Source organism: Vidua chalybeata, chromosome 4 (assembly GCF_026979565.1).
Source record: "Vidua chalybeata isolate OUT-0048 chromosome 4, bVidCha1 merged haplotype, whole genome shotgun sequence".
NCBI classification, from domain to species: Eukaryota; Metazoa; Chordata; class Aves; order Passeriformes; family Viduidae; genus Vidua; species Vidua chalybeata.
The window spans coordinates 26,055,529-26,076,316 of NC_071533.1; the positions used below are offsets into that span (position 1 = coordinate 26,055,529).

The 20,788-nt window shown below is 37.7% G+C and overlaps 1 protein-coding gene across 1 annotated transcript in view; it reads right to left on the reverse strand.

Annotated features, from left to right (window-relative positions):
- COL25A1 (collagen type XXV alpha 1 chain) overlaps positions 1–20,788 on the reverse strand; it is a 294,445-nt gene that overhangs the window by 38,608 nt on the left and 235,049 nt on the right. Inside the window, exons 13-18 of the mRNA XM_053941672.1 lie at positions 19,468–19,521; positions 17,869–17,895; positions 15,525–15,569; positions 11,505–11,537; positions 11,302–11,337; positions 7,389–7,433 (exon numbers count right to left, since the gene is read on the reverse strand). Coding sequence (XP_053797647.1) covers positions 7,389–7,433; positions 11,302–11,337; positions 11,505–11,537; positions 15,525–15,569; positions 17,869–17,895; positions 19,468–19,521 — 240 coding nt within the window. The remainder of the gene's footprint in view (positions 1–7,388; positions 7,434–11,301; positions 11,338–11,504; positions 11,538–15,524; positions 15,570–17,868; positions 17,896–19,467; positions 19,522–20,788) is intronic.

Sequence of the window (20,788 nt, forward strand, 5' to 3'; positions counted from 1 at the left end):
CAACACATTTTCACATCCAGATCAATGAATTCCTAAAAAAGAAACCTGTGCTGCAGGAAGACATCCAAACCACAACTTTCCTATAACAATGAAATAAATTCTCTTCCATTTCTGAAATTACCATCCTACTTGTAAGTGCCATGGTTACCTTACTAGTTTCCAGCTACATCAGATTATTACAGTATTTTCTCTATGCTGCAAAAACATGACTAAACCAACCCTTAGACCATGAATTTGAAAGGAGAATGTAATTTCAAGCCTTAAACTTATCTAGTGCTATGCACTAGAATTAGCTAGTGAAATTTAAATGTCTGACTCTGACCTTTATCACATTGTTCACTGGTCCTGAAAGACTGTTCAATGTTGGCCCCGCTGCCAAGACCATGGAAGTTCTGTGCCTCCTGGGCTGACTAGCAGGTCTGCCACAAGGCAGGACACACAAACACCTTTTCCTGGCATTCTCTTGGAAATCCAAACGTACCAAGGTCAAGACTCCTGCGTGCACACCTCTGAGCTGGCAAACCACACCAAAGCATCCTGAATTTCTGTGGAGGACTCCAGAAAGGGGGATGCACCCCACCTTTTCCATTAATAGAAAACCTAGTGGTGTGGGCTGGAGGAAAACCACAACCATGTTTGAACACACAGCTTTGGACAGGCTTGGAGAGTCCAATCTCCTGTCTGCAAGTCTAGTAGACCTCCAAAATTCCCATCTAGCATGGGCCAGCATGCAAAATTCTTCAAGAATAACAGAATTTGGGAGACCCCAAAGTTCCTTTCTGATGAGGACTGATGTGGAAGGGTCCTCATTTTAATAACACCAAGAGACCAGTGATTGTCTTCAGTTTTACCCTGGCTCACTTATGAGCATATTTAAAACAAAAACAGTATGATGCTCTTTCCTTGCCTAACACTACCAGAAGAATCCTGCGAAGGTGGGGATATATAGAAGAGCTATCAAAAAAGACCCCAAACCCAGATGCAAGACAATTTGAAGAACAGCTATGAAGCTGTAATAAACTAGATTTGGTTCATGGGCACTTGTGTTGATTTTCCTTAAGCTGTCATCTGCTGTCCTAAAAGACTTTATTTTGTGATCTAACCAAAACACTGCAACTCCTCCACTCTGGAGAGGAGTGAGGGCCAAATTCTCAGGATCCTGTATCAGAGCAATCCATGGTGGTCTATGGAGCTGCACTTGCTCATGCCCTCCCTCTGTCTGCTGCGCTTAGCTCCAGTGAAGCAATTTCTCAGAAACTCAGCTGGCCTTAGACTATACAAGTCAGAGAATACTTTGTCACTGTGAAGGGCATTAGGGGGACTTATATATATAGCCTGACGTCCATGGGAACTTTCCTCTCAGGATGCCTACAGTATTCAGCTCCTAAGAAGGAAATGAACAAGGTACAAGGAAATCTGATAAAAAAAAGTAACCCTAACCTCATTTCATAAGGTCTTTCTTAAGGCTTTTAATATCACTTTAGAATTGGCTCCAGAAATTGCCAGTTAAAACAGGTTGTCTGGCTCACTCATCGCATTTGAAACAATATCTTTACTCCCTAATCGTTCTCTAAACTTAGAAAAACAATTGTGGTTTAGAATTTCCAAAAGCGTATTTAGCCTTTATGATTCATTTGGAGTTAGGGAAGTAAAACCTGGCTAAACAACCTGGCTGAAACCCTGAGGTTTCACAATAAGCCTCACTTTGTATGACATATATTGCTTTTTAGTGAGCCTAATTTTCTTCTTGCTTTTAAGTTCTGTGTCCCTAGAAAGTATGTTGCTTTGGGAGAGTGCTATCAGAACCAGTAATGATTCTGATTAATTCTGCTTTCATTAATCATATAAGGGACATCTCACTTGAAGGCTAATTATAATCCAAGTCAACGTGGTAACTATTTTTGAGGATAGAATAAAAACACTTGTTGTAACGAGCACCTAACTTTTAATTCTTTTCTATGACTGAACTGCTAAATGATGAAGAGTTTGGCCCCAAATTGTTTCTGTTAAAAAAGACTTACATGACAAATCTAAGGAATTTTGTTGCTCTTCTGAAAGCTAAGGAGCTTTATTGCATGCCCTCACTTCTGACCTTATAAAAATTAGTATTTGAGAAATAATTTCAGACGACTGATGTCAAGTCTTCTTTGTGGATGACAAAATAGTTGATTTCTGAATACAGTAGGGTGTTGGATTCTGACATTAAACTGTTTTCAAATTTTTTTTATTCACACTTTTTTTTTTGTACAATGAAAAATTAAGATATGCAATAAAACATATGCTGTGAAGTAGTTCTTATAAACTCAGTCTTCCAATTATTAACAGCTTTAGAGGATACAACAGTCTGTATTTCAGTTCCTTATGTGTTAGCTTTTTCCAGGACCGAAAATAAGAGATTTGGAGGATATAGTTTGTGAGAGATCAATAAGAACTTGAAGCATTAATCAAGATCTTACACCCAAGTAAGCAGCCCTGACACACGCATACCATCCAGTGTTAATGATGATTTCATTTTCTGGCCTTGATTCTCAAAATCAGTTCTTGGAAATTACATGTCTACCCTATGCAACTGATTGCTGCCATAATATATGGAAAGCAGACAGCTAGGAATCAAAGAACAAAGCTAGATGTGTAATATACAGATATATGTTTGTACATCTACTTCCATTATGGAAAGCAAATACTCAAAACACATTGCACAGTCATGTAATGTGTTTTACCTACCAATGCACAGAGACACTTCTGACACCCAGCCCACCAAAGGTGGGTATTAAGTCCTATTTTTAGATCAGGTCCCATTTACACCCAGAACCTGCAGAGAGGGGGAGAGAGAGAGAAGCAGAGAGAGAGACAGAGAGACCCCGCAGGTTTACTGTTAACACTATCAAGGAATAAAAACAACAAGAAGAGTGGAAATACAGAAAAGGAAAAATGCATTAGGAAAATCAGAAAAAGAACAGCCTTCCTAAGAACTCCTGGGAGAAGAGGGGAATTTACCAAACTTTCCTATAGGCAGTAAAGGGCATTGACTCCAAACCAAAATGCTTAGAACTACCATTCACTTCAGATTTCCTTTCATTTTGCTGCCAGATGGTAAGAGCAGCACTTAAACACATAACTTCAACAACAGTTGCTCTCTTTTCTACAAGAGTTTAAATAGGAGACTAACTTCCATGCATCCAGCTGGAAAATTCTCTCTCATTTCGTCCGAAATTTCTCTTTTTGTAACACAACTAACTGGGTGAAAGTAGTACCAAGCCCATAAGACCTTAATAAAATACGTTCTGTGGAGCAGAGAGTCTTTTAATCTTTAGAGGATAAGATCTCTGAGTACGTATAGAAAAAAAAAGAAATTAAGTACAGAAAAAATTAGAACCACTTTTGCTTTCATAAAAAGAAAAGTAAAAGGATATAAAATTGATTCAAATCCCCATATCCTATATCCTTATCCAGGTTTTTCTGAAACCTTGCTCAGGCACAGTCTCAGGGAAGTCAATCCAAAGTGATTGTATAGAAAGATGCAAGACACTGCATACTGGCAAATCTATTGAATCAGCCACGTCCACTGAATTTCAAAACACAGAAAGCTTTCCATACTTCCCAAAAGCAGAAGAGCTAAGAAGACTTTCTCTTCTCATGTCAAACCACACAATGGTTCAGTTTTTTTGAATACAATAAAATAAAAATTTATATGTGCTCGTAAGCTTAAGTTCAGTACTTGTTTTAAAATCTGAGAGACAAATGCCAGAAATACCATAGAAAATCTAGATCCTGCAAAAGGTGCTGTTACTGAGAAGAGGTTTGTTTTGTGAAGGCTTCTCACTGCAGTGGGGAAATTGAGGACTGTACAGGCCAAATTCCAGAAAATGCAATGCAACAGATTTGAGAGGTCTGACATTACAGTGAATGAGGGCATGCATGATTTCCATCACAGTAAGCAAGTGCTGCTTTGTAAGTATCTTCCTGCAAAAGTTATGAGGTAAAACAGATATATGAAGTTTGTGTTTCACAGACAGGCTTCTGTGTCTGTTTGGCATCAGTTGGGGGATAGTAGAGCGATGAGTTAATATTCTGAGTTTAGGTGGAACACATTCAGGGCTCATTAAGTTTCCAGCCATTCCTAAACAGCAACAGGTGCTTGAGAAACGTTTCTCCAGTAAGTCATAGAGAGCTTCTACACTGTCTTGGAAATAACTGACTGCACTTGTGTTTCCTCCATGGCACCAACTGACAAAGGAGGAGAGAAGGAAAAGGAAGAGGAAGAGCTCCCAAAACATCCGCATGTGCCTAGTGAATGAGTCTAGCAAAGTAATAGAAGACCCTGCTGTATACCCGGAATTCAGATATGATACTTGCATGTCTGTCCAATGTTGCAACTCATTCAGACTGCAGTATCACATTTACACAAGTCCTTACAGGCTCCCAGGAACATTGGTAAATTGATCGAAATGGCGTTATAAGAAGCTGAAAGTTTCTCAGTGATTAGTGTGTCCATTAACCTTTCCTGTATGTTGAAACACAGAGGAGGGAATGTCTTGGGAAGCTTGTTCAGCCTTGGGAAGAAAGAGGAGTCGTAGCTGGAGAGATCCACTGCCTGACACAGCGTTTGTGTTTGCACAGATTGGTTTAGCTTTTGTGAAGAGTGCTCTGCATGTGCACAGTTACCTAAAACATTTCATAATACAGCCTGCCACTGCAGAGAAACATTCACAAGGAAGCAATTTTAAGGTCAACTAACAGATTTAAGGAAATGGGACTTAATATTTAACATTTAAGAACTACATCCAGGAATTTTCAATGTGTAGAATAAACCTGTATCGTGATCTTTTCCTTACCTCTTGCAAAGTTTGGAAAAAGCCTGAAAAATCCCTGCCAACAGCTACTGGGCTGGCACACAAATGCATGAGAATGGTATAATCAGTTGGTTAGGAAAAAATTTCCTTACGGAAGCTTAAATTTTGTAACAAGTTCTTAGATGTTGCAATGACACTTTGAGAGGTTTCTGCTAGGTCTTTGATGTTATACCACTACTGCATAGCACTGTTAAGATAGAGTAGCAAAAATGTATCTTGGAGAGTTTTATAAAGTCCACATGGGAACAGAACCCAAAATCCCAGAAAAAAAATTGTAACAAACAACAAGGATCACTCTGGAAGGAAGAAAAAAAAAAAAAAAAAAAAAAAAAAAAGAAAAAAGAAGTCATTGCTCCAAGTAAGATTCTTCTTGGTTTTGTACAAGATGACAGCACCAACTGATTCCAAGTCCAGGGAACTGAGTTTTCCTCCATGCTCAAGTTTCTCCTCCTGTCTCTGCTATTTCAAAGTAGCTTTTGATCAACACCAGATCACTGGAAATTTGTTTCTCCATGAGATAACAATGATGTTGTTTTTGGAAATCAACGTAATGATCTTACCATGGTGGTACATAAATCTTTGCTAAAAGGGAGGATGAGAAAAGGGGGGAAACTACTACTTTACCTTTGCTGATGCGTGCCCATATTCCTAACTCCAGCCATTCTCTTGTTTCTGCTACCATTTCTTATGTCACAGACATAGTCTCAGTGACTCAGAAGAATCTAGGGTTTTTTACTACAGACTGCTTAATAAAATGGAGATTAGAAATGCCTTGAAATGAACAGCAACCTTCCTGCAAGTCTGATGTGACCAGATATCCTTTGCTCTGTCCTGTGCACATTCTGCTTCCTTGTCACCATCCAGGTCGCAGAATGCAGAATTGCACTAGATGAAATTTCTTCACTGAAATACCACCAGTCTCCCTCTGGACTGGATTTTAAACACAAAAAAGTATTTTCCTAAATGATTAATATTTGACTAAATGATTCCATTTTGCTCTGCAGGCAACTACACTGTTTTTCCACTGCATCCACTGAATTTGGAAACAAATTTTCACTGGGCAAAACTCCCACACTTCATTTGTTTTTCACTTCACATTTTGTCTTTCAGGTGACTCTGGAAGCTGCGCTTCTGAGCCATTCTTATTGCCAACAAATAATTTTCCCAGAGCAGCCACTCAGATGTAGACTTTTTAATTTACTGGTTATATGAGTGGACATGTGGTCTGCATGAACATGGGAACCCCAAAGACCAGCTACGGCTCCAGTTGCTTTTGGCGGGTGTCCCTGGGATGAGTGCCTCAGGCAAGTGCCCCACTGACCTGCAACTGAGCTACCTCTTTGCTCAGTTAAAGTAAACAGAATAGGGATTGCTGCCAAAGACCCTAATAAAAATAGCTTAATCCCACAAGACTTCTCCTGCATGATCTTCACTACTCAGCATAGAGTTTATTCTTGAAGAAAATGAACAACCTCCACAGGAACTACATTTTAAGCTGTTACAACACACAAAATCTAATACGCACATTCAATTTTTCCCTATAATTCACTAGTAACACAGAAGCGACACTATGCTTCAATACTGTGGCAATTCACAGGTCCCTTGAGAAAATCACTGCAAATATTATACTCCATGAGATAAATCCTGAATCCTTCCACAATGGAAAAGAGTTTGGTCTCTGACTTATCCTCCTTTTTATGAGGGAAATCCTATAAACTTTCTCCTTGAGACATACACAAGGCCATGCTGGAATGCAAAGCAAAGGTTTCAAAGAGATTTTGTTTTCTGAAAGGACAGTCTTTGACACAAAGGAAAAGTGGCCATTCTGATCTGCACTCACTCCGGATATGTGAATCTGCTCCCTCTGTGCAGAATTACACAGTTACAGCTCAAACTGTGCAAGTGTCTGCAGATCCTAATGCAACCACTTATGCTAGAACTAAACCAAGTATGTGTCTTTTATATCAACTTACCTAAAGATTCCAGACAAACTGGAAGTCAGGGACTAAACCAAGTATTGTGTCAGGGATTGTAGCTAACACTGAATAGAGTATTATTAAAACATTTTGACTTGTCAGTGGAAATCACTGCTGTGTAATGGAGCACAGAGTATTTCTGTCAACAGAGCCAGGTCTCCACTGCCTGCGTATAATTAATGCAGTTCTCTGGCTGGAGGCTTGGTTAATTCAGTAGGATATTGCTACTGGAAAGTACACAAAGTGGAAACCAACTATAAGTTTGATGACAAGACTTTTCCATTAAAGAAAAAAAAAATAAAACCTCTACTATTTTAGATTTTTAAAAGAAAAAACTAGAATATTCTGCTTCACATTTTAATGTAAGACATACTGTTTGGCTACTCATAGACACTTAACAGATTTTCCATGTGAAAACTTTCTGTAAAAAACCACAGTTCAATACCTCAGAAACAGAAAAAGATGTAAGACAATACAGTAAGTCCATCTGAGCCACATTCTTGCATTCCCCCCTCTTTGAGGTATTCCCACCCAGTACAACAGGTACTACAGTATTTACCTTTATTCCAGGGAGTCCAGGAAGCCCAGGAAGGCCTGGTTCACCCTACACAGGAAAATCACATAATATTACAGACATTATCCAGTTAAGGTCACTATGTATTGAACAGCCCTGTAAGTTCTGCAGGAAGATAATAGAGCATGAGTGATTGCTAGTCAGCTCCAGCAGGATTTTTTCAAAATGAGTGACTTAAATGTACAATTAGTAAGAGTCATGTTAAGAACTTAGATGTCTTCTGGGAACCTTCAATGTGAAGATGACACACAGGGCTGAAAATCCATGTCAGGAAAGCCAAATATGAATTCACATTACACTTCAGCAAAAGAGAAGAAAACAAGCAGTTTTCTAGTTCATTTTACACACTGCCATTTACATTCCATATTTATGACAGATGTTTAATTCTGTTCCATTTTCAACTCTGAGCTAGATACTGTGCTGTGTGACTCTCTGATTTAGCTACAAAGCAATTCAGAAGAGCTTGCTTTAAATTTTACAATTTAAGCAGGACTGCCTAATTATAACTGGGCCATCAGTTTTATAGAGCTATCCACAGCATCAATTCAGAGCTTGTTCTTTATCTGTGAACATACACGGTGTCATGAAGGATAGTGGGAATGTAATCTTTTACTGCTTTACCCAGAAAAGCCTTGCTTATTTAAAATTGCAATGGAAAGACCTATAGAACTCTATTTGCAAGGTAATTTTGTAACAAGCATTGAAAATTGAATGTATTAATTTTGCAATTAGTCTAAGACAAGAATGACAACATTCTTACAAATGGTCATTTTCAGATATCAGCTAAATGGAAAAATGCTGTCTAGGGAAATAAAGATGATGAACAGAAAAAAAGAAAAAGCAATAACATGTGAATAAAGCATTATTTTAAAGGCTGGGGATTTTATTTTAATACAGAGATGGATTCTAACCAGCACCTTGGATCTGAAATTGCCTGAACTTTCTGAAAGCTCAGGTTTGAACTCCAAAGCCAACTTTTACCTTTATAATGAATTGAACTATAGTCCAGATTTTTTTACACTCATGAGGCTTTACCGAAATCCAGACTTCAACTCTGTGGTTTGGGCTGATACCTACAGGTTGTGCTATTAAAATATTTTATGTGGCTGTGTACACACACGCTTACTACATCCATACACTCAGGCATACACACACAAACATAAACACACCTACAACATGACACAGCTGTCCATCAAACTGCACTACTCAGAGACACTTCTTTGAGGCAGAGATAAGATATTACATAGACTTGAAGCATTCATAACAAAACTACACTCTGCAACAAAATGAAAAACACAATAGAGGGTCTGCAAATCACTTCATCAAATGGAATGATTTTTAAGTGGTATAGAAGGATCTGATAACAGCTTCTTTGTCTGTTTTAGTTTCTCCAAACTTCTAACTGTTCAAACTGCCTAAATGCACAGGAAAGATTCCAGTCTCAAAATAGTACATATACAATCAGATGAAAGAATAGAGGCTAGGATGCCACTTTTTGGTGTGTTGACTATCACTTTCTAAAGCAGAAAATAGGTTTTTACTCTTGAAAAAGAATAATGTTCCACTGCACTAACAAAATTTTAACTCCAACCCCCTACTCTTTCTTTCCACTCTTTGCATGAGCAGCCATACATACAGCACTACGACCATCAACTTTATCCACCTACTTGTGGAAGCACTACATTTCACTTGCAAGCACAGAACTGGAATATTTAGAATTGACATTATATTAGTGTTGCTGCAGTAGGTTACTCTCTAGCCTTGGGACAGATCTAACCCCCCTACACTCACACATAATAAGCAGAAAGGATCCACCAAAGCCAGTTCAGAGCCACAGTAATCTAAAACAATTAAAATGCCCCTAAAAGATACATCAATCAATCAATCAATCAATCAATCAATCATTATTTCTTAAATACAGGTAGCATTATAGATGAATGCAGAGTATTTACTTTTTTGGACCTTTCCTAATATAAAAATTCCAAGCATGATTTATGAGAAGAATGATTTTTAAAGAAACCAAGGCTGTATACTAACTCTATTACATAATGGCAGAGCAGCTCATTCTGTCACCTCAGCACACAATGTTGCCCACAACAGCCTTGTCAGACTGCTGAAATATTGTCACATTTCATTTCATGCAAATAGTATTTGGGTGGGCAGCTCAACGCATATTTGTCCTTTGAAGATGGATAAGGGATAACTAGAAGAAGATAAAAAGAAAAATATAAGAAAGGAAAGAAGACATAGGAAAGAAATATGAATGGCACACAGAGAGGGAGAAAAGCACTGAGATGATGTGGATGGCAGAGACATGCCTCCACCTGGAAAAAGAGCATCCCACAACCTCTGGTGGTGTGAAAAAGTCCCTGCTAAGCAGAGGCGCAGGGCAGTAGACATGGCACACCTGGCTGGAGGAGGCATGCTGACTGGGCATGTTGTGGAAGCTGATGGTTGAAGCTGGGACAGGAGTTGTGACACACTAGGAAATCATGAGGTGAATGAAAGGAAGACACTAACCCCCGTCTGGTGTCAAAAAGAAGGTGAGAATGCAGCAAGTCTGAACTGCATACCTCTCACTCATCCATGTTGCTTGAATTACATAAAATCTGAGTGCCCGAGACTGCGAACCAGGAGCCTGCTGATAAATCACTGCTAGTTTTACCTCCATGGCAGCCACTTAATGAGAGTCTGAATCTCCACAGGTGCTTAAGTGCATTTTCTAGTTTATTAGCCAAGCAAAGCATACACTGCAGAATTCACACACTGAATGATTCTGTGGATTAGATAGCTTTAAACTACTTTGATTACCTTTCCTAATTAAAACTGCACTTTACTAAGGAACTGCATTTGCCACCGTAATAGTCTTATTTAGTCTCTGATGAGAGTTATAATTTCTTAAATAAAAATACCTAATGTCTTATTTATTTCTTACTTACATGTGGTTTGGGTTTTGCTTAGTCACCAAAATATCTTGAGTATTAGAAAATGGTTGTCTTGTCATCCACTATATAGAATTTTAGCTCTTGACTGTCTGTCTGGAATATCTCAACTGACAGAAGGACTCTCTTTGACTCTGGCAGCAGTGTGCAGTGGACAATTTTCAGTGTTGTAAGAGGCAAGAACAGTGCCAATGGCTCCAGAGGGAAACCAAATATTGCAATGCACAAATCCAGTTCTCTCATTGTCTCTTTGCTCTCCCTGCAGGACCTGCCCCCTACTCTCACAAAAGGCAGCTGAAGGCACAGCATTTGCTGTGTTTGATGTACTGTGCATTCAAAGAGCACATTCCCCAGCTTCACAGGGCCTCGTGCAGTACAGTTATTGTAACTCCTTCAAGACCTTTCCTTGCAGAAGCATCCTCAGCCACACAGCACCCAAGGGAATTTCTTACACTGGAAGGAAGAACAGAACAGCATTACCTGGTCTGTGTCCTTCCAAACACACTACATGCCACTGACGGTTTGATTTCCATCACAGGTGTATGTGAAAGGGATTCTAACCAGTATTTATTTTCTTCCTGATGAGATCTAACAGTGTACCACAGTTTGAAGATTAATAGTCAAACATGCAGAGTTAGCTTGTGATGACCCAAGGAGCAGAGCCATTCTTTGTTAGTCTCACCAGCTCAATGGGGTAAGCTTTTGATGCAAGAAGTATGCTGGGGCTAAAAGGGAAGGTGGGTTAGTCAAAATTGCTTTTCATGTTAATGAGTATCATCATTCCTGTGCCTTTCTAAACTACAAAATAAACAGACCAAATGTGTACAGCCTTGGGCTGTTAAATTGTACTGCCTCAGACTCATCCCAGTGCAGGTAAGTGCCACTGGTAACACAGATGTAACATCATTTATCACAAATCCAGCAGAAAAGGAAAACTGAACATTTCCAAGTAGTACCTTTTGTCCAGGCCGCCCAGATTCACCAGGTTCACCCTAAAAGAAAACAGATGAAGACATGAGATCTGAGAAAATGAATTAAAGATGGAGCTGTGGAAAACCATAACATAAATGATACCCAAAATGTCTGTGACACTGTAAAGTAACACAGTGAATGGAACAACCCCTCTTCTCCCTGCACAACTTCTTTAGAACTCCATTACCTTAATTCCAGCTGCAGAAGAGCCAGGGTCACCCTGATAAAAAAATCCACAAGAAATAATCACTCTTACTACATAAACAATTTTCCAGGAAACACATAAATCATGTAAGAGTATAGCAACATTATATAGTAAAATAACTGCATAGCAAGACTGCCTGTTTTCTGTGCTACTAAATAGGCATTTAACTAATTAATTACATCAGTGTGGTTCAGAAAAGCAGCGGTGTTGTTTCCAAGACCACGTAGAGAGAGATTTAGCTTCACTCACCCAAACACCTATTATAGTTAACTTCAAATTTCACAACTAATAATGTAGATCTAATAATTGCAGATGTTGTATAAATGTACTTCACACAGCCAGAATATGGGACATACTTTGACGTCTCTAAATTGCTGATCTACATTAAAAATAATTCACTGTTATTTACAAAGAATATAAGCGATCATTTGACCTAATTTTATAGATGGCAAGTGTCGGGACTCAACTGACAACATTTTTTGTGCTAAGGAAGATTCACATTGAAAAAAAAAAACAAACCATTGACCTATGAGTTTATCTCCATCAGGACAGGTCATAGTTTTATTTCCTCAACACTCCAGTGTATTTAAATGGACAGATTAATGCATGAAAGGCTATACTTTACAGGATGAGACAGTTCTGGTAATTACATATTCAAGAAAGGTCTCTGTTCTGAGAGTGCATCTAGCATTCAAAAAGATTTGTCTACATTTTGCTGGGTTGACTGGATTTCATAGGCACTGATATGCACAGGACAGAGGATCAGGTTTTTTGGTTTTGTTTTTTTTTTTTTTCTTGAACAATATGCCAAAGGGGAAAAAAAAAACTAATGAAAAGTTTGCTAGTTAGGCTATATACTATTGAAGATGACTAGCGTGCTTCTATTTGAAAAATTGTTTAATTATTCATTATGCAGAACAAATGTACATTGCTCACTGAAAGCAGCAAGTTTTACATAGCAGCAACTTCAAGCTCCTCAGCAGCCTGCCTGTGATTTACATAGTCAGGATAGAAGCCAGCACTGTAATACACTGCAGAGATGTATGAGCAGAGTATAAATGTTTAATATTATTTGTACAAAATACAAATAGAGGATACCCATTTCTGATGTTTCTGTGAATGCCATAGCTTTACAGCTGGTTTGGGCATGGTATCTTTTTGGTATGGTCCTATAAAATTAAATTGTACTGGTTAACATGCTCATTGGCCTCTGAAGAATAGGAATACACTGCAGCTTGCAGTGAGTGAAGAAAACACAAAAATCAGTATTATGAGATTGATACATGCATGGAAACCTGAGCTGCCTCATTTTAATAGACATGCATGGGCGACACTGCTAATATCCCTTACAAGCATGTATACCTGAAAGCCTCAAGAAACTTTTATAGCTATAAAGGGCAAAAGCAACTAGTAAGACACATTAAATGGTTAAATATTTCAAAGGGCAATGATGGATATGGAGAAGATAAGACACAAAATATTTATAATCCACCTTCATGCAAGAATAAAAATTAGATCAAAGAAAAAAATATGGTACAGTATGTTCACAGTTCACTACTGAGTCAAGACAGTTTGCTAATGAAGAAACTTTAGCAAGGGAACATGTACAAAGAAGGAATATCCTTGGTAGTTTCTAGGAACCAAGGCTACAGTAGAAGAACAGAAACAAGAACTCAAGCTTGGCATTGACACAATCTTCAACAATTCAACAAAGACATTTTAATTCTAAAGTCTCAGGTCAAGAATTAAGGACCCAAGTCCATATTTTTGAGTGTCACTAGGTACAGCAGTTCAGTAAACAAAGGTACATTTTTTTCACAAAACAGGAACCTGCTCCTAAACCAAGTCTGGATCTGTTGTCATGTGGCATCTCACTCTGTCCCACATGAATAAAAATTTATTATTTACCTCACAGAAATTCTATTCAAGCTTTCAAAGAAATGTTTTTAAGTTTTATGGATTAAACCTCCTGAGCAAAAACTTCCTCCTCTGCTGAAGTACAGGCAAGAATACAAACCCTGTTAAGCAGCTCAAGTGTAATGTAATGACACCAAGTTTAATGCATACTCCTAAATTATCTGTCAAAAATCACCCTCATAATCTCTCTAGAAAGTGGTGTTTGCAAAGCTACCTATCAGAAACTTTAAGCTGCAGCTCTCCTCTAAGAACTGTATCATTTTTTTCTGGGTGGCAGATTGTCTTGTAGGCAGGGGGAAAAGAAGAAAAATACTGAAAGTCAATGAAGTCACAACTCTGGAAAATCTGGCAAAAATGAATGCAGAGGACTCTAACCCATTACAGATAAAGCAGTGCACTCCAAATAAATAGAATATATTCTCATGTCACCACCCATCTCTGAAAATAATATGAAACCTAGAAGAGATGGGAGACTTCTGCATTATGAATTTCAGGAGGTGTCTTGAAATTTCTTCAGATATAGCAATATAAGAAGTCTCCAGAGAACCTCTACTTTCCACAAGTTGATCCCAACTCGACTGCCTAAGTGCTGAAAGTTCACACAGCAGTATTTAAAACTTCATACTTGTGCAGAAAGTATCTCCCACTGAAGGAAGGAGAGAACTTTTTTCTTTCCTCAAAAAAGATCCCAAACGGGGATGTGCATGCTGCTGATCACAGGGCAATATGGGCATCCTTGTGGATGCAAACTCAACCTCAAGGCTAATGAAGAAGAAAAGCAACAGGTGAAGCTGCACTAGGCTTCCCAGAGAGATTACAAACTTACCATTTACTTGTTGTAGAACTATCTATCTGAACAACAATCTCAATTCAGACTTGTAGCAGATTATATTCTTAAATTCCATAAGAGTGGATCAAGATTATGTTACCAGCATACATCGTGTAAGTAAGTAAATAAGGTTCTTAAGACTTCCATCTATATTAATAAGCATGACTGCAAATAAAGTATTATTTAAATTAATTCCAAAAATCAAGTAATTTGACTGTTTTTAAATCTAACGTCTACTTTTAATTGCTGATTTTAGAATATGCCTTAAAAACCTTGTGCTCTTCAAAGTACAGATTTACTGTACCCAAATGATAGCTCCTGAGGGATTTGCATGCATTCCTTACCAGCTTGATGAATCCATCATAAATTTCTCCTTGAACTGAAATGCTGTAATTTGGTTAAGCCTTACGCATGCAGGGGTACAAGAAGAAGTGCTTATGTTTCTGCCCAAGTGTAGTCATTAAATGTTTTTTAGATGCATATGAGTTCAAAAATGATGGCCAGAAGAGATCAATAGGCCTGACCCTTTCTCATGTCCAACACAGCCTTTTCCCTGACTGCTAAAGACTGGCTTGTGTAAGGAAACCACACTGAAAACTCCAGTTCAATTTTCTGAGCATGAGTCTCACATAAAACTCTGGAAAATAAAAATTTTGAAAAGATCTGGGTTTTTTTGGTGATTTCTACAACATCTTGGTACTTTGCAACAATGAACTAAGAAGGTATAAAGTGAGGTTATTGTTGATGTCACTTGGAATAAAGATTTAAAGTATGCTTATTGTCAACTCTTGATTTTCCAGCTGCTAATTTGGGAGGGAAGTTGCCTATCATGAAACTATAATTTTTGTCCCATATTGGTTTGGTCCCACTCTTTGATGGAAACACAGAAGGGGAAAAGATAAAGGGTATACCAGAAAACACAGCTGTAATTCAAAGGGGCAGTTCCAACTGGCAGGTTGTGACCAAAGCTTCTGCATGATGCAAATTTCAACAAAGAGGAGTGCTAGCTAGAACCATGCTGATATATTCTGTACGAGGGCTACTGCTGTATAAAGTAAGAAATCTTATGCTCAGCTGGACAGAATAGTGACATTTTTTCTGTTCATAAGAATGAACTCAGTCAAATCACTCACCTTTAAAAAAACCTCAGCTCAAAATGCATTTTTATTTTGAAGAAATTATTATTTTCATTATTTGGTTATACTATAAGCATGCCTAAGGCACACATTTTCTTCTCTTCTAAGAAGTGTTGTTACCTTTTCTCCTGTGTCACCCTTCAGTCCATTCTCACCAGCATCCCCCTATAATTGAAACACACATTATATTTTAATGATTTTCTGTAAGCACACGGTATGCAGAGAAGAGTCAGCATTCCAACATGATTAACAACACAAGCTGATTTTGTTAATCACAGGGTCAGTCTCTATGACACGGTCAGGAAGTGGCTATGTCTTACACAGACTTCACTATAACTGCGATCCTTTCACAGACCTGTAAAAAACCCCCACCACAAAGCATCAAAATACCTGCTGGTATAATCTACCATCTTTCTCAGTTCACTGCAGTTTAGCAAGGAAGGAATGATTTAATGATTTCATGATGATTCAGCACTTTAAATTACAAATACATTTTTCTTCCCAACACAGACACATTCACCTAGATGCATCTAATAAAATTCAGATGACAGTTAGACAATCCCAGTAGTTTTTACTGAGATTCTCAAGTAATTTATAGCATATACTCTCTGAGACTGAGGTCCTTCATGAATGATTCACAAACTAAAAAAAAATTCACTAAAGGTCACTCCTTCAAGGAGCTACCAAATGACTTTATTCCTACATAAATTCTATGCACTGTTTTTGTTAAAAAGTGACATTCAAATAACACCTTTTCTACTTAAAAAATGCCCAAAATTTTTAAATAAAAATTTCACAATATTTATCCATAAAAAGACCTAATTTCCACCTAGGCATGTAACCATAAAAGAAGTCCAGACTACATCAAATATGTTATATAATTTTTATGTTAAGAATACAGGCTAAAAATTTCTGTGGGACTTGAGGTTCATGTGAAGTGCAATAAATATTTAAAATGCCAAAAATATCAATAAAAATAGAGCCTAAGCAGACTAAAAACACATTCCTGGCCTTGGTCAGATAACAAGTAGTACTGTTCAAATAACAGTATTCAGTATCTCTCATATGGTTCTGAAAACCTTAATGTGAAATTACATTCGGAGAGGACTTAGCAATTTATACATCACAGTCACTGATATAAGGGGAACCAGCTAACAATCTACCAGCACTTTAATTAAGGAAACATACATGAAACATGGAAGAGTAACAGTGAGGAATGTCATCCCAAGTTCATTTAACATGATAAAGCATATTGAGGGGAGCTGTAACCACACTTTTTAGAAAAAGACGAAGGATAATTATGGAAAAATAGAATGGTTTTAAGTAACAAAAATTCACTACATATTAAAATTCATTGTTATTCCTTTTATGTCTGAAAACAAACTAAGGATTACTGAAGTACTTTAAAAATATCATTTTAACAGAAGAAATTATTTCATTATGCATATTTTATGATTACATAGTTCTGCATGTGGGGTACACAATTTGAAGACTTCCTTAGATTATTTTTATGGTGTGCTTTTGAAAATGTGAAATTAATTGCCTTGGCAAAGCATGTTTCCAGTTGCTATTACACAGATTTATATGGATCTGGAAGTGAAATTCAGTTGCAGCTGCAAAGACACCAGTAGACATTTCTCAAGAGAAAATTGCACCTCAGTACAAACAAATTACTTTTTAAATATAAGCTCAGTATACTTGCAAAAGATGAGGCTGTGCATGGATTCCTACCCAAAATAAGGCTTATGCTATTTCTCAAACTGCCCCTGTGAGCAGATGAGGAAGCTCAGCTTCTACCAGCCACTATGCCTGGAAGAGCAGAACTCCTCTTCTGCAGCATGGAGCTTGTTCCACCCCCTTGTCTTGCCTTGGTATGACTGGACATCAGAGAAGCAATTTCTTGCTAATTCACTGCAAGAGCACCATCATGCCTCTCCAGACAGCATCACTGGAGATCATAGGGACAGACTGCCTTGATCTTAGTTAAAATGACCCAAACACAAATGGAGAATTCCATTTTTATTTTTAGTACATGGAGAGCTTGTTTTCCAGGTATCACTTAAAATCTATGTAGTTTTATCATTCTGTTACCTAATTGTTTTATTCCACACAGGTGTCAGAGCATCAAAACCAAGTTATGAGAAATGTGTGGATCTCTAATTTATTCAGACAGGCTCATTATTTTCTGAGACTCACTATAGTGAGGATTAGTTGCCTGATTGTTCAGCTGAGCAGCCTTTAACACACAATCACTGCACTCTGTGTCTAATCCCACTGCAGTAATCACAGATCAATAACTTCCATTAGCAGGTATTATCTGACCCTTGGAAAGGCTGCACAGTGCCACTCAAGTTCTAGATAGGAGCTGTGGTTTTTTATTTTTAAACCTGGGATCAGTGCACTAGCGATTCTCCAAGCAAGTTATCCAAAAGAGAACCACAACAAAGGAAGTGAAACATCTCACCTTTTCTCCTCTTTCTCCAGGGTCACCCTAAGGAAAATAATTGGAGCAAAGAAGTCGTAAGTTACTAACTCAGGCAAAAACCAAACTGTTAGCTTTACTATCATTAGTTATTACTAATGTTAGTATTACTATCCTTACTAATAATTATGTCACTACTGATGACAATATCTCTGATGTTACAATACAACAAGAAAATCTCCAATGAACAATAAAATACGTAAATTTAATAGATCTCAATGGACAATACAACTTCAACATTTTATTTTTAAAATCTTCAATGGTTTACATGTGAAGATCTCTTGCTCTATTTTGTCCTAGACCCTGACAAAGAGACATATGTCTTTGAGAAGCAGCCTGCAGGGACCTAGGTGGCTCCTATGCGTGGCTCTCCTTGTTTCGGGAACAAACAAAGGAAACAAAAAATCTGAATGTGAAGGGAAAGTCTTAGGATTCTGTCAATAGCTCAGAAAGTTCCTCAAGAGAGAGAAAATGCCTTAAATGTCTCAAACAAATTCATAACTGGTCCAGAGTAAAGAGCCTTCAGTATTCTTTATATTCTCTGTAACAACCTCTGTAACAAAAAGATGGCTTATAGCCATTATTTTTTTCAAAATTAAAACGTGCTTGAGAAACTGCAAAAGCACTTTTGCACTCCAGCCTGACCCTGACAACTCATCTCTGCATTTGTGGCTCAGAGCTGCGCTCTGGCTTATCTTTGCCCCTTCTGATGGCTGGCAGTCGCTAGGCAACTCAGGGACTACAGCTGTGAATACGAATGAAGCATCAACTGCCATAATTTGGCTTCTTCTGTATACAAAGTAAGAAAAGGTCATGCTCCCAAATGATTTGTTTTCATTCCTGATGGACAAGCAGCCAGTCAGTAAATGTAAAGAGGCTGCCTTGCATGTCTGTCAGTGGCAGCATGATGCACAGAATCAGCTGAGGAGCACAACTGCAATGCTCACTCGCAGCTGATGGGATTAAAAATTAGCATTACCCCCCTCCAAGAGACCCAGAGATCCCATCATCTTGGACATGTCGTGTTTTTTTTTTAATGAAGTTATCATAAGCTTTATGCTCTATTTCACCTGTTCAATATTAAAACAGCAGAACAAACTATGTAACAATAAAGTGCAAAGAGTCATTCTGATGTAACGAATACAGGCTGAGACATGCTCCTAATGAGGCTTGTTGCTAACTTCCATAATAGCAAGATCAACCCTCAAGACTTCACCCTGACATTTGTCAAAGAACTGACCACAGCAGTTCTTGAAAAGAAGCCTGAAACACATTGTAAGGGGCATAAACAAAGCCTTTCTGAAAAGGTCCCCGAATTCCCAAACACTTGCAGGCATATTGCATTCAGTTGGCAGTGGATGCCTATGCGTCAGTGCCACTGACTGGAATTATACATGCACCGCAGAAGAATATGCTTCTTTATGGTGAGATGTGTAAAGCCTCTTACAGCACTGATCACTGGAGGGAGCCGATCATTAAAAGCCAGTCAGAATATAAACCCAAGCTGGAAGGCACAACTGTCATCTACATATGCACTCACATACTCTGTGCTTCTTTTTTTAATTCATTTTCAATACTGACCTTGAGCCCTGCTTCTCCCTTCTCTCCTGCTATGCCAGGCAAACCAGGTTCACCCTAAAGGCAAAGAAAAAAAAAAAAATATGAAGTTAAGAAAGACATGATGAAATATATTAACCTTCTCATAATGGGTCAGTAATGATAGAAACAATTCTGAAAGACTCTGCAAAGATGTACTCCGCAGCTGGGCACTAAAATGACTTGTCAGTTAGGGCAGATTAACTCTAACCAATGTAAGGTAAGAATTTATTCTTCTGAAGAAGGTGGAAACACACAGATATCACATTAAACAGAAAGGAGAATTGTGTTTCCTGCTTCTTAAAATCTGTCTAATTAACCTTAAAAGCACAGTCTTCCCAGCAAGACTGCCAATGCTTTCCTCTTCTCTAAAACTTAGAAATGCTGCAAGAAAGGCTTATCTTAATTTATTTTGACATTTGTGCTTCTGGTCTCAGACAGAAGACAGATAATGAAAAAATAAGAAGAGCCTGTTTCAAAAATGGAAGAATTTGGAAAAACAGAGAGCTTTTCAATTTTTTGAATATACTTTGCTTATCCATTTTTTATATTCATACAAGTGGCTGAAAAGTGGTTTTAAAAATTTTTAAAACTGTCAGCATTACATCAATGTTCCAAATTTTAGGTATGCTCAATGGGTAATATATTACTTTTCTACATCTTAAGGAGTCATAAATTATTTTCATAAGTCAATCAGCAAATAACACTTATTTTCAATCTTCTTTCCCATCTTCAATTTTAAAAATAAAGAAAAGAAGCAAACAAGAAAAAAACCAACAGATATTCATTTTAGATAAAATAATGCAATGGTTAGACTTTATTGTAAAACAACTAGAGTTAATGGCTTATTATGAAAAAGGTTCTGCAGATGTGTATCTCAGTTTCACAAGAAATACCTTTGATAAACCTCACAATAGAGAACTGCATCACACTTCTGACATGGCAAAGCACATTAAAATGACAGCCAAAGAAAGATTTTTTAAAGTCTGCAACTAGGTCCTTCTAAAAGCCCTTTGCTATTTAAGTGTATAAAAATGTGGAAAAGTTAAATCCAATAGCTAACATAGCAATCAAATTTGGAAGAGTAATTTGTATCAGAAACTCAGTGAACAATTTTCACAGTGTTCAAATTTAGTACACATGATGAACCAATCCTCTACTCAAAAACTAGAGAGACATTAAGATAAAGGCTCTTCCATACACAAGAAGACATATTTTTCTAGTCCTCCATAAAAGTCTCCTATTAAGAACTTCTCTCTTTCTTAATTCTGCAGGCAGATTTAACCATAGATGTATTAGCTCTGAT